General features: G+C 31.2%; 1 protein-coding gene across 1 annotated transcript; it reads right to left on the reverse strand.

Moving 5' to 3' along the window:
* Window positions 1-9,421: 9,421 nt before the first annotated feature.
* On the reverse strand, window positions 9,422-11,834 carry LOC113870123 (gibberellin 2-beta-dioxygenase 8-like). The gene is made up of 3 exons (XM_027506723.1): window positions 11,377-11,834; window positions 9,783-10,104; window positions 9,422-9,667 (listed from the first exon to the last, which is right to left on the reverse strand). Exons 1-3 carry the CDS (start codon window positions 11,832-11,834, stop codon window positions 9,422-9,424), a joined length of 1,026 nt encoding a protein of 341 aa, XP_027362524.1.
* Window positions 11,835-13,071: the final 1,237 nt, after the last annotated feature.

Consider the following 13,071-nt stretch of genomic DNA (forward strand, 5'->3'; position numbering starts at 1 on the left):
CTTTTTATATTTTAAAAAAATATTAGTTTTCATTTAACAAATTATATATATATATATATATATATATCATTTTTTTATTTTTTAAATATTATTAAAATTATATTTTATATTATAATCAGTAAAATTAAAAATATTATAAAAAGTTATTATTTTAAGAAAATATTTTATTTTAATAATTAATATTTTGTTATATTAAATATAATGAATTAAAAATAAGATTATTAATGTTAACAAAATAATTTTAAAAAAATTATTCAAATTAATATACACTGTTATTTACAATATATTATGTTAAATTTAAAAATTAAATATAGATTAATGTTAATTAAATTCACATTGATATGAATGAAATATTTTTAAATTAAATAAAATTTATAAATTAAAAATTAATAAATATTTCAAATGTTTAAATATATTATTATAATAAATTTTTAAGATAAGTCTTTTAATTTTAAAAATTAAAAAATAAATTATGTGATATTTAATGAATTAATATAATCATATTTAAACTACTGTAATCATTTTTGTGATGTTATTTATTAATTTTTATTTGAATAATTTTAAAAAATGAAACAATGTAATAACTAATTATTTAATTATTTTTAATATTATAATTTTATAGTAGTATTATGATGTTTAAATTTAATTTTATATACTATAACAATTGAGTTATTTTAAAACAAATAAATTGTATAATAAATTATACTAAGTTAATCTCTTTTATATATATTTTATTATATTAAACATAAATAAAAGTGTAACGACGTGGACGGAGTAGAAATTAATTTTTTAATCAGAATAAATATAAATTTATGTTTGTAATTTAAATATTAGACAAGGTAAATTAAATATTATCTTACTTTAAAACTATTTTGGTAATAATTATTCTGATTACTATAAAATATATTTTAAATTTATTACAATGATTTATAATTATTATTTTAAAATTTATACATAAATTGATAATTATTGTTTATTATGTTTTTTTTTTAATTATTTTTTTGCTAAGAAAGGGGGCAAAGAACCCAAGCAACAAAGCAAACTACGGGATGGACCTAGAGATCCAACCACCACACCAATCTAAACAAAGAAAGGGAAGCAAATCACTATAAGCTTCCTTAAAACTAAGGAAGGAGGAAAGGGATTCAAGACCAGACTTAGCCAATTTGTCAGCATAAAAATTGGCTTCTCTAAAAACATGGCCCAATCTAATAGTTTTAACAAGGCTAATACTATCTCTAATTTTACATATGACATGAAAAAAAAGGGTGAGAAGAGCTCTGAACTTGTTGGATGGTTTGCAGAGCTTCACGGGAATCAGTTTCCAACCAACATAAGTTATGATCAAAATATTGCAAAAATACTTGAAGACCATAATAGATGCCCTAGAGTTCAGCTTCAAGAGGAGTGCAAGGAGGTAAGGAATAATAGAAACCAACCACAAAATTCCCATTCCAGTCGCTGAGAAGGCCACCACATGCAGCAGTTTGAGAATTAAAAGACACAGCTCTATCTGTGTTTAATTTGAGCTGACCCTTTGGAGGGGAAATCCAACGAATCCGAGCTTGGTCCATGGCACATCTAGGAAAGGAAGAGTGAGGATTCTTGTAATTCAAGACAACATACTCAGTATCACGCACTATTTTCAAAACCATAGAGTGAGTAGAAACAGAAGAATTCTGAAAAATAAAAGCATTCCTGGCTTTCCATAAATGCCAAGTAATAAAACCAAAAAGCTGCTGCCAATTTGAGAATTTACTCAAAGAAGGATTAGATAGATTTGTATATACCCAATTAGATAATCCAGCAGAGAAAAACCAAGACCATTGATCAGAAAAAATAAAATAATTCCACACTCGTCTAGCATAAAAACAGTCACGCAATACATGGATTATAGATTCATCAACAACCCCACACCTAGGACAGGCAGCTATAAAGATTATTCCCCTTTTAGCTCTTTCTGCATTAGTAAGCAACTTACCATGAGATATTTTTCAAAGGATAAAAACCACTTTGGGAGGGCCTTTCCAATTCCAAACAGGGCCAAACACAGCAGGAGAGGGGTTGGGGAGATGACAGTCTTGGAAAATTAATTGATATGCAGTTTTAATGGAAAAAACTCTATTGCTGGATAGAGCCCAAGATGCTGAATCAGGACTGGCCAATAAATTGGGAGGAGTAATCTTAGCAATTTCTTTACAAACATGAATAGGAAGAAGAGACTTAAGTTTAAACCAGTCCCAATTACCCTTATCAGAAAAAAGAACCACAGGGATGTCCAAATCCCTCTCAGGAATAGGATACAGAGAAAGAGAATGCAAATTAGAAAAAGAGGAAACCCAATTATCAACCCAAAATCTAACTTGGCAACCATCTCCTAATTCCCAGATGAGACCTTTCAAAAACAAAGGCCAAATAGAAATTATGCCATTCCATAGATGTGAAGCACTGCTATTATCCTTAGGAGGCAACTGTTGACCTACAGAAAACCTGTATTTTTTACATAAGACTTGAGCCTAGAGGTCATTAGGGGAAGAATAAAGTCTCCAAAAGAGTTTTATTATGTAATCTTTGTTAAGCATATTGAGATTCCTAAAACCTAAGCTCCCCTCATTCTTAGGTTTACATAAATTATCCCAACCAATTAAATGACATTTTCTAGAATCCAAGGATCTCCATATAAATTTCTTGCACAGGCTGTTAATCTCATTACACACAGCAACTGAAAGGAGAGAAATTTGCATTAAATAAGAGGGAATACTCAAAAGGCAAGATTGGGCTAAAGTCACCCTTCCTGCCAAGGAAAAGGTTTTCATCTTCCAAAGGGAAAGATTTTTCCTAATTTTATCAATTAAAATGGAAAAATGAATCCTAGAGGGTTTATGATGAGTGATAGGAATACCAAGATATCTACCAATTTGACTAGAAGGTTTAATACCCAGAAAACCACTAATATTCTGCCGCAGAGCCAGGTCAGTATTTTTAGAGAAAAACAAAGAGGATTTATCAGTATTAACTTTTAGACCTGAAGCTTTACAGAAAGAATTCAGAGTGTCTTGAATAATTGAGGCTTGATGCAAATCAGCCTTACCAATCAAGATTATGTTGTCTGCAAAAAGAAGATGAGATATATGCAAATCATGGGATCTAAAAGAAAAAAGAAGCCACTCTTTATTATGGATACTGTCTTGGATAAGATGGGTCAGTCTTTCAATACAAAGAACAAATAAATAAGGGGATATAGGGTCCCCTTGACGAATACCTCTAGTAGGCTGGAAAGTATTAGTGGAACTATTGTTCCAATTAATAGCCATTGAAGAAGACGTGATACATGCTTGAATAAGATTAATAAAATCAGATGGAAGGCCAATCTTTTCTAAGGTATCTATGATAAAGTTCCACCTAAGCTTATCATAAGCTTTTTCTAAATCTAGCTTTACTATCATAAAACCACTTCTACCCCTAAGCTTATGGAAAGAGTGAACAATTTCCTAGAGAATCAGGGAGTTATCAATCCCTTGCCTACCAGGGATGAAACTGCATTGGTTGGCAGAGATCAAGTGAGATAGGGAGTCTCTCAGTCTATTAGCCAGAATTTTAGTAACTATCTTATAGATTACATTACACAGTGAAATGGGCCTAAATTGCCTAATAGACTCAGGGCTATCAGATTTAGGGATAAGAGTAAGACAAGTATTATTAACCTCAGCAATTCTCTTAGGGTCATGAAACACAAACAACACAAACTCATAAATAAAGTTACCTAACACATTCCACTGATTCTTAAAAAATAAGGCATGAAGGCCATCAGGCCTAGGAGCCTTAAAATTTCCAATACTAAATAAGGCCAACTTAACCTCATCTAAAGAAACATCAAGAGAAAAAAGCCTGTTATCAGAATCTCTCAGGGGAGGAAAGGAAGATAGGGTATCCAGAATAAAATCCTAGGGATTAGGATCATAATATAAAGACTTAAAGTAATCTAAAACCAGGGTTTTGAGATCATTGGAATCAAAAATCCAATTCTGGTTATCATCCTTTAAAGCCTCAATTTGATTTTTCTTTCTCCTACCTAAAGCAGCCCTATGGAAGAACTTAGTATTCCTATCTCCTAAGGTTATCCAATTAGCTCTATATTGGTGATACCAATAGGTTTCCTCCTGGTCCAGAGTGAGCTGATATTCTCTCCAAAGGGTTTTCATAAGATTAGTAAGGAAAAGATTAGTTTCAGAACCTAACTTATTAGAAATACCTTGTATTCTACACAGTAATTTTTTTTTCCATTGAAAAATATTATCAAAAACAGTTGTATTCCAATCAGAAATGTTGGTTTTAAAATTTGATACATTGTTTGCCCAAGATTTAGATGGTATCTAAGATTTTTTAACTTGATTATGAAAGTCAGGATGAGAGAGCCAAGAAGCAAGGAATTTAAAGTTTCTACATTACTGGGTTGGGAATTTTCCATAAGGAATTTTCAACCATAGGCCCGAGTGATCAGATTTAAGCAGGGGAATGTGAATAACAGAGCTATTTATAAAATTTCTATGCCAAGAGTTATTCACAACAACCCTATCTAGCCTTTCCTTAAGATTTCCTTTGTGCCAGGTAAAAAGGTTTCCTTTGAAACCCAGGTCAAAGAGACCACATTGAGAAAGGCTGTCAGCAAACCTATTGAGACTTCTAAAATTTGAAGGTTTACCCCCTACTTTTTCATTACTATACAAGATAGAATTAAAATCCCCAGCCAGAGCCCAAGGACATCTGATAGTAGAACTAAATTTAATTAAACCCTCCCAACAAATCTCCCTATAATGCTCTTGAGGGCTAGCATAGATAGAAGACAAGATCCAGTCCCCATACCCAGGTGTTTTAACATTAAGGTGAATAAAATATTTTAACTTATCAATTAAAGAGACTGAAACTTTGTTACTATTCCAGAGGCACCAAATACCTCCAAAAAACCCAACAGTATCCATAATTTCACACTGATCAAAATTAATTTTCTTAATGACCGACTCAGCTTTAGTAGAACTAATTATAGGTTCAAACAAGGCAATAAAATCTAATTTATACATGGAAATTAGATCATTAACAAGTCTATAAAAAGTTTTACCACCAGCCCCTTTACAATTCCAAAAGAAAAAATTCATGGATAAAAATGAAAACAATTATATTGCATCTGTAGGATGCTGTGAAGGTGCCTGACTAGAGGACTTACAAGGCTCAAAATGGCTAATTCTAGCTATAGGGATATCTATGTCCATAGGCGGAACTAGGTCAGGAGGCTTATCAGTTGTAACTTGAACTATAGAATCTTGAGGTTTCCAAGAGGTACTAAGATTTTCACCTAGCTGATCTTGGATGTATCTACCCCCAGACTGATTATTATTAATATCTTTATTCATTATATTCATGATTGCAAAGATTTCCTTATGACTTGAACTATTATGGTTAATGTTGTCCTCTCTATACTCTCCTCATTAGTGATCATAGGCAGACTGTTCCTTTCTGTTTCCTTATTACTAGTCTCAACTTTAGGTTTGAGATTACCTTTAATGGATTTTTTTTTAAAGAAATACTTTCAGTATTGCTAGGCCTAACAGGTTTTTCTTCCCATATTCCTTTAGATTTGTACCCTCCTCCACATTCCTATTTAGGTAACCTAGGGTTTTCTTTATATATGTTTCTGCATTATGTTTAGAGTCTAGACCTGAGTTTCCCAAAATATCAAATCTCAAACCTGAGTTTACATCCTTACTTGTCTCACTATGGGTAGGGGTTGAATTTGGCCGATGGTTACCTAACTTTTTCTTTATTGGACACTTCACTAGCATCCAGGGCCCAAACAAACTATGTTCCTCTCCTAGGCTACCCATTTGAGTAGGATTAATAGTATCATTTTCAGGTTTCTTATGAGATAAAGCTTCCTCAGTGGAATTTTCTTCACTATGCATAGGAATCGTATATGAATTATCAATGATTGATTTATTAGGGTCAGGACAGAACTCTTGCCTATGACCATACTTCCCACAATGGAAGCATATAAGGTGCAGACCCTCGTATTCTACTTTAAACTCTTGGCCTAAGACTTTAAAAGCAAGAACCAATTTTTTCCTAAGGTCAAGTTCTACACAAATCCTTGCAAACCTACCTCTAGAAATAAGAGAAGTATTTGGATCAATTTTTAGCATAACACCTAGGTAGTAACCAACTTGCCATAAGAACTTTTCATTATATAACTCAAAGGGAAGATCTGGAATGCGAACCCAAGCAGCTAATTTCCTAAAGGCATGATCTTTCGGCCTGAATAGAGGCCTCCAGCGCTGAACTAGGAGGTAGTGGTCCAAAATTAACCAAGGTCCCTCAAATAATGCATATTTATAATCCTCAATGGTCTCAAATCTAACAAGAAAATACTCATTATTTAAATCTAAAATTTTAAGGGGACCATTTCACCCCCAAAGGCTGCATAGCTTCTGATTCAGGTAATTGAAACTTATTGATTTTCCTAGTAATTTAACTATCAAAGAATATTTCCAGTGAGAACACCATTGTTCATAATCCTCTAAGGGAACTCTCAGATTCAGACATAGATTTTGGTCAGTGTCAGAGCTACTTAGATCATCAGTTTCAGTACTAATATTTAACTCTTCTAAGACAGTATTGACAATATCATCATTCCCTAGCGTCATTCCTAAGTCTTTAACTGACAACACCTTATCTTTATACGAAACTTTAGTAAAAAAAGTAGGGTTTGAAAGCACCTGATCTTCCATAGCTTCCTCCTTACTTTCTGGTTGCACGTTCTCTTCTAGAGACTCTGTATAATCTGGCAGTGCTAGCCTAACATTTTTTGTGCTTCTGGTCATTAAATCAGCCTCCTCTGTAGGACGTTCTCCACTTCTTGGTGAGCCATCCAGGCCTCCCTTGAACACGATTAGGTTTCAAGATGAAACCTTTCCCAGCAAGACACCCTTCTTCAAGATTGACGGGATGGAGAGAAGAAAAGAAAGAAAGCCAGGGTTTGTGAACGACCCCAGTCGAATCGGTGCTTCGAGATCACAAAGGAACTTGCAAGGAGAAGAAACCCCTCAAGCCAGGAAGGCCGAGGGATGAAACCCTAGCAGAGCATCACGCGACGCTCTTTCTCCAAGAACCTATCTTTCGACACCCTGAATCATATACCTTTGAAGAATATTTTAAGAATTTATTGTATATTTTATTTATAAAAATTATTATGTTTATGATAATAAATTATTAATTTTATTTTATGTTTATTATGTTTTATGAACATTATTTATAAAAATTATTAATTTTATGATAATAAATTAATAATATGATAATAATAATTTGAACAATTTTATGCAATAATTAATAGTTAATCTATATTTTAAATATTGACCAACGACACTTAAATATTGTTAATGAAATTTTTAAAATAATTTATCTAACAATAGTTATAACTATAAACTTAATTTTTATTTTTTAATTATTGTTTATTTTAATTTCAGGTGACATTTAATAATTATATTTTATTTATTTTTTACAATGATTTTAATTTGTTGCTTTAAAAAAATATGAATTGTATATAATTTTTTATACATCAAATATATTTTTGTTTTTATAATATTATTATTTTTCATTTTAAAAATTTTACATATATATGTGTATAAATTAGTTTTTATCTTTTAAAATATTATAGAAAAATATATAAACATTTATAGGTATATGGATTGAAAAATTTAAATAAAATTTGAAAATAATTAAGAAACTATTTTTATTTTAAATAACATATATTTTATTATATTTAAAATATTTAATTAAAAGATAATAGAGTTTAAGAACAACTTTAATTTGTTATTATAAAAATATAAATTTTATATTATTTTTTATATTTGGTGTATAAATAATATTTGCCACAAATTTGTTTTGGTTGTTAAATCAATTGCTACTTGTAATGAATTTTGTTCGATAGTTAGATTAGTTGTTATATATTATAGATTTGTTTTGGTTGCTAAAATTAATAGCTATTTTCTATTTTGCTATTTGCAATGAATATTTTTTAATCGTAAAATTAGTTACTATTTATTATGAATTTATTTTGATTGTTAAATTTGATGGCCAATTAAATATTTTTTTTTTTTGTGGCCGTTTGTCATTATGAGGCTACACACTGACATCTTATGGATCTACTAAATTTGTCTCCAAGATGAGTTTAAGAATATTTTTTAGAGTAAAAAAGATAAGTATTTTATTTTAATGTTAAGAGAATTATGTAATATTTAAAGAATAAAAAAATAAGGTATCAAATTTATATCAATTTATTGTTTTATTTATTTAATTTTTAAGGACAATTTTTTTATGATAGTAACTTTTAACGTAGACAACTAATTTTATGTTTTTGAAAAATGAAGTAAAAATTAAGAGTAAAGTTCCAAAATCAATGGTATAAATATTCATAAAATCATGAATGAAATACGGAATTCTTTTTGGGTAAAGAAGACTGTATAATTATAAGTGCTGCCAAAAGACTCGAATATGTGACTAACCAATTCTTTACCCATATGTCTTTAACATGGCCCCAGTCACTTAAACATTAAGGGATGGAGTATTCCTTAATTAGACTCCTATCATTTATCTTTTCTTACATTAAAAAACAAATCCTAATTTTAGTAACCCTCCACGTTCATAATAAAACTTAAATTATTACAGAAATGCTTATAATAAAAAGACCAAAAAAGGAAATGTTATAAAAATTCTAAATAAAATAACATTACTATCCACAGCATAGCTGACTTTACAAGCGTATATCAAGAATTTGAATTAGGTTCACCTTTTTTTTTCCTAGTCAATAAAAAAAAATTCACCGATTAATTTACCTATTTAATGATATGTACTATTTTTTTTAAAAATATTGTAAATTAACGTAACGTAAACATAACGATAATGAAAATAACTTATTATTCTAAAATTTATGATAAATGACCCGATGTCATAAATAATATTATTAGCAACATAATATTTGGTTAATTTATAAAATTTCAAATATGGAATTGGAATTTTTTTTCATGGCAAAAAAAAAAATAATGCAAATGGAATGTAGAATATTCTTTGAATAGGGATCGTTTCCTTTATAGTGACATGTAAATAGACACTGTGCTACATATATTGGAGCTTGTAACTTAACAGCAGACAAAATGAGACAGCATCAAACATTCATGCAGGCTGAAACAAGCTGCCATACCGACCGTCTCTGCCATTTTACTACTAACCAAAATGTACACTCAGTGACACAACCACTCCCTCATCGTTCTTTCTAGATCATCTCACTCACGCCTATGACGTACGTAACCTAGTTCATGTTTCATGTTTCAACTCTACTACACCCATAATTATGAATCATAATTACATGCTAATGCTATGAAGTTCCTTCATTTTTGCGAAACCTGGGTAGGCCTATTTTTGAACCCAACTTCTGAACATCATCTCGAACTTGTTGTCTATACTCCCGAAAGCTAAATTTCCTGTAAACAGAGGGCTCTCTGCAACTCTCTATCACGGTTTCGTTCGAAGGGCAAAGGAAATACGCCACAGAGAACCTTTCTAATTTTGGGTTGGTCACTACTCGATGCTCAACACTCTTGTACACCCCGTTGCTCCATGCCTGCATATGTTGCATTAGATTAGTTAACCGATCAACCAGCTAGGACTAAAAGACCAAACTTTTTTAAATAATTATTTAATGTCATGCTAACTAGGAGAACACAAAAAGTAGCTACCTGGAATAAGTCACCAATGTTTATTATAAGAGCATCAGGGTTTGGTTTAACTGCGATCCATTTCCTGTCTTTAAACAATTGCAAACCTCCGACCTGATCTTGATATAATATGGTGAGGAAGTCACTATCTGTATGCGGCATCAAACCATGAATCCCAAAAGTGATGGGGCATGGAGGATATCGGTTCAATCGAAGATAACATGTGTTGGGCAAGCAATTCTCCTTAAAGAAGGTTGACTTGTGACCCATTTTCTCGGCCAAGATGTCGGCTAAAGTTTGTGCAAGTTTGGAAACTGTGGTAGCAAACTGCTCAATTGTTGAACTGCAAAAATATACGCATCCGTACAAATTAATCAGGATTCAGGATTGATTTATTACACTTGTCTGGTAACAATGTGAAGGTTAAGGAGTAATTTCAATTCATAATTATATGGTCATAACAATATCTGCATATATAAAGTATTATTTTGGTTCAGTCATCCATTGGTGGAATGCTGTCAGTCTGCCATGCCTGCTGTGTTTTCGGCTCCAGCAGATTGGCAACATTCACGTGAGAAACTATGGAATATGTAGTCAGGGGAACCATAAAAAGAGCGAGCCATGTGCATGTATACCAAAATTGTGTGAACAAGTTCGGGGCTAGGAAGAAAGCAATGTCTGTGTCATGTGGGTTTCGAGTGTAAATAATATATTAATATAATGCAACTAATGAATTTCATCTACATGTAATAATATACGAGTAAAGTTAGACAACGCATGACGGAACTAAAGGGAGTCCTGTGATGGCGGTGAAAGGAGAAGTTGACAAAACATCAATTGGGACTGCGTAATAAAAGTCTAGACTTTGCTTTGCTCTTTGAAATTAAGCAGAAAGATATGTTCCTCTCTTTGAGAATGAGAATGACACTTGAGCTGAGGTATGAATGAAGGGCCACATGAAAATTTCAGGTTTGTTACTGAAAAAGCAATTAAAATGAGGACAAGCTATGACATGATATGTCGACATACTTGATCCAGGGTAAGATGGTCCAAATAAAAGTTTCAGAGATTGGAATTAAACGTAACTAAATATATAACATTCAAATACCCCCCGCCCCCTCCCCCTCCAAGCCCCAATAAAAAAATCCCAACGAATGGATTGCTAATTACTGTTTATTTTACTTAAACATTAAAATAACATGTTCAATATTCAACTTCGTCCACAAAATGTTCATTCCCTTTATTTCAAAAACAAATAGTAGCCAAATAAATTTGCTCCCATCAAAGAATTCCGGGATTTTTGTGTTTTAAATTACTCTTGACGAAACCAAATACTAGCACTGTTAAAAATTAAATAAAACATAAGTGAACAAATCAAACATTTTTTCCTACAACAGAGCGACTACAAATTAACTGCGCAAGCAAACCGCAAGCTATATACATACACAAAAGGAAAACAAAAATCAAACATGTATAGAACAACTTGTAAAAAGGAGTGAAATAGACATATTTGGATTGATATTGAGAGCCATGAATATATAAATGAGTCCAAATGAATAAGTAGAAAGTTAAAAAATGAATGAGTAGCGTAATTATAGTGGTGGTGAATACATACCTAAGAGGGTTTGAGCCAGTGGACCCAAGTATATCGGTTAAAGGAATATGAAATGCTTCTGACCAAGATAACTGTCTAATGCACGTGGCAGTGGGTGTTCCCCAGCGGTAGCTACCGGCGGAGAAGTTCGTGAACTTGTCCTCTTGGATCTTCTTTTCAAAGGGCTTCTTGAACACTTTCTCCTGCTCACACCTGAGCCTGCTGAAGATCTCACTGGAGATACCATGCTTCACAACTTGGAAGAAACCCCACTCCTGAGAAGCCCTAGCTATGCGTGACTTGCACTCTTCCCTCACTATCTCATTACTCTCTTCTAAACGGCTGAGATCGATCACCGGAAGCTCGCATTCCTCTGCCACCACGAGTCCATTGTCAAAATCATTCTCTTCATTGTTTCGGGTCTTGTCGATCAGGATTTTGTATGCCTCGTGGAAGGGTGGGTCCGAAATCGAGTCCATGTGCTTTCTTAGCTGCTCAAAGAAAAAGGTGAGTAGGGAATGTGAAAAGAAAAGTAAACGAATAGAGGTTTTCTTTGAAGAAATGAAGACATAAGAGATGAAGACAACCGATTTTAGATTGCTTTGTTTTTTTCTGTTCATTTCGTCTTTGGTGAAAACGTTTTAGACTTTGGAGACAAAGGTAGTTACATGTCTTATTGTTGAGACAGATTGATTTAGCTTTTGAGCAATTATATATATATATATATATATATATATATATATATATAATAAGCGAAGAAAGAGAAATATGAGTTAATATGGGCGACATAATGAAGATAGAATAAAAAAATTTAAGTTATAAAAATTAATGTAAAAAGTATGTATACAATTAATATAATTTTAAATTGAAAATTCTATTTTTGCTAATATTTTTCAATAACTAGGAAAGATATAGAGAAAAAAATATATAAAATAAGATAATAAATAATAATATAAAAAGAGATCTATAAAAATAAATAAATTATAACAAAATATAAAAATATATTATAAGAATACAATAACTTAATTTAAATTAACAAGATAATAAAATATCAATTAATATTTAAATTTTGATATATATATATATATATATATATATATATATATATCAAAATTTGGCAAAGTTAAAATGTTGTTTACAATCAATGCAGTCAACTAATTTATATTGTTCATTTAAAATCAAATGACTGTAATTAAATTTCAGTCATTTGATCTTCAACGAACGATGCACATTTGTTATATGCAATGACGTTAAATTAGAGTCGATCCCTAAACTTTTATCTACGATTCTCGTCATAGAGTCATGTTAATTATCTCATTTGTATCACAACAATCTCAGAATGTCTTGATATATCATTTGTATACCAAATTAGCGTACTAAACTAAATCATTAGATGACTTTGGCATAGATCTCACTAACTCATGATAGATTTAGGTTAGAAAAATACATCTAACTTAACGTATGTAATAGAGAGAGTGGTTTATACATGCTTAGTATAGACATCAAACATGCCTTTTAACGTAGTTTAGATTGGAAGGAAAGAAAATGATTTAAAAGATAAGACAAAAAAATGAATAAGAGTTAAAAAAAAAAAAAAAAAAGCTTTTAAGTTAGGAGAAGTTAAAAATATGTGCTTAAGAAGATTTTAGAAAGTTTATAATTTTTTTCTGGTTTAAAAATTTCTAAACAAATATTATAATTACATAAATTTTCTCT

The sequence above is a fragment of the Abrus precatorius genome, unplaced genomic scaffold, assembly GCF_003935025.1.
Source record: "Abrus precatorius isolate BTA unplaced genomic scaffold, Abrus_2018 Scaffold6, whole genome shotgun sequence".
In the NCBI taxonomy this organism is placed as follows: Eukaryota; Viridiplantae; Streptophyta; class Magnoliopsida; order Fabales; family Fabaceae; genus Abrus; species Abrus precatorius.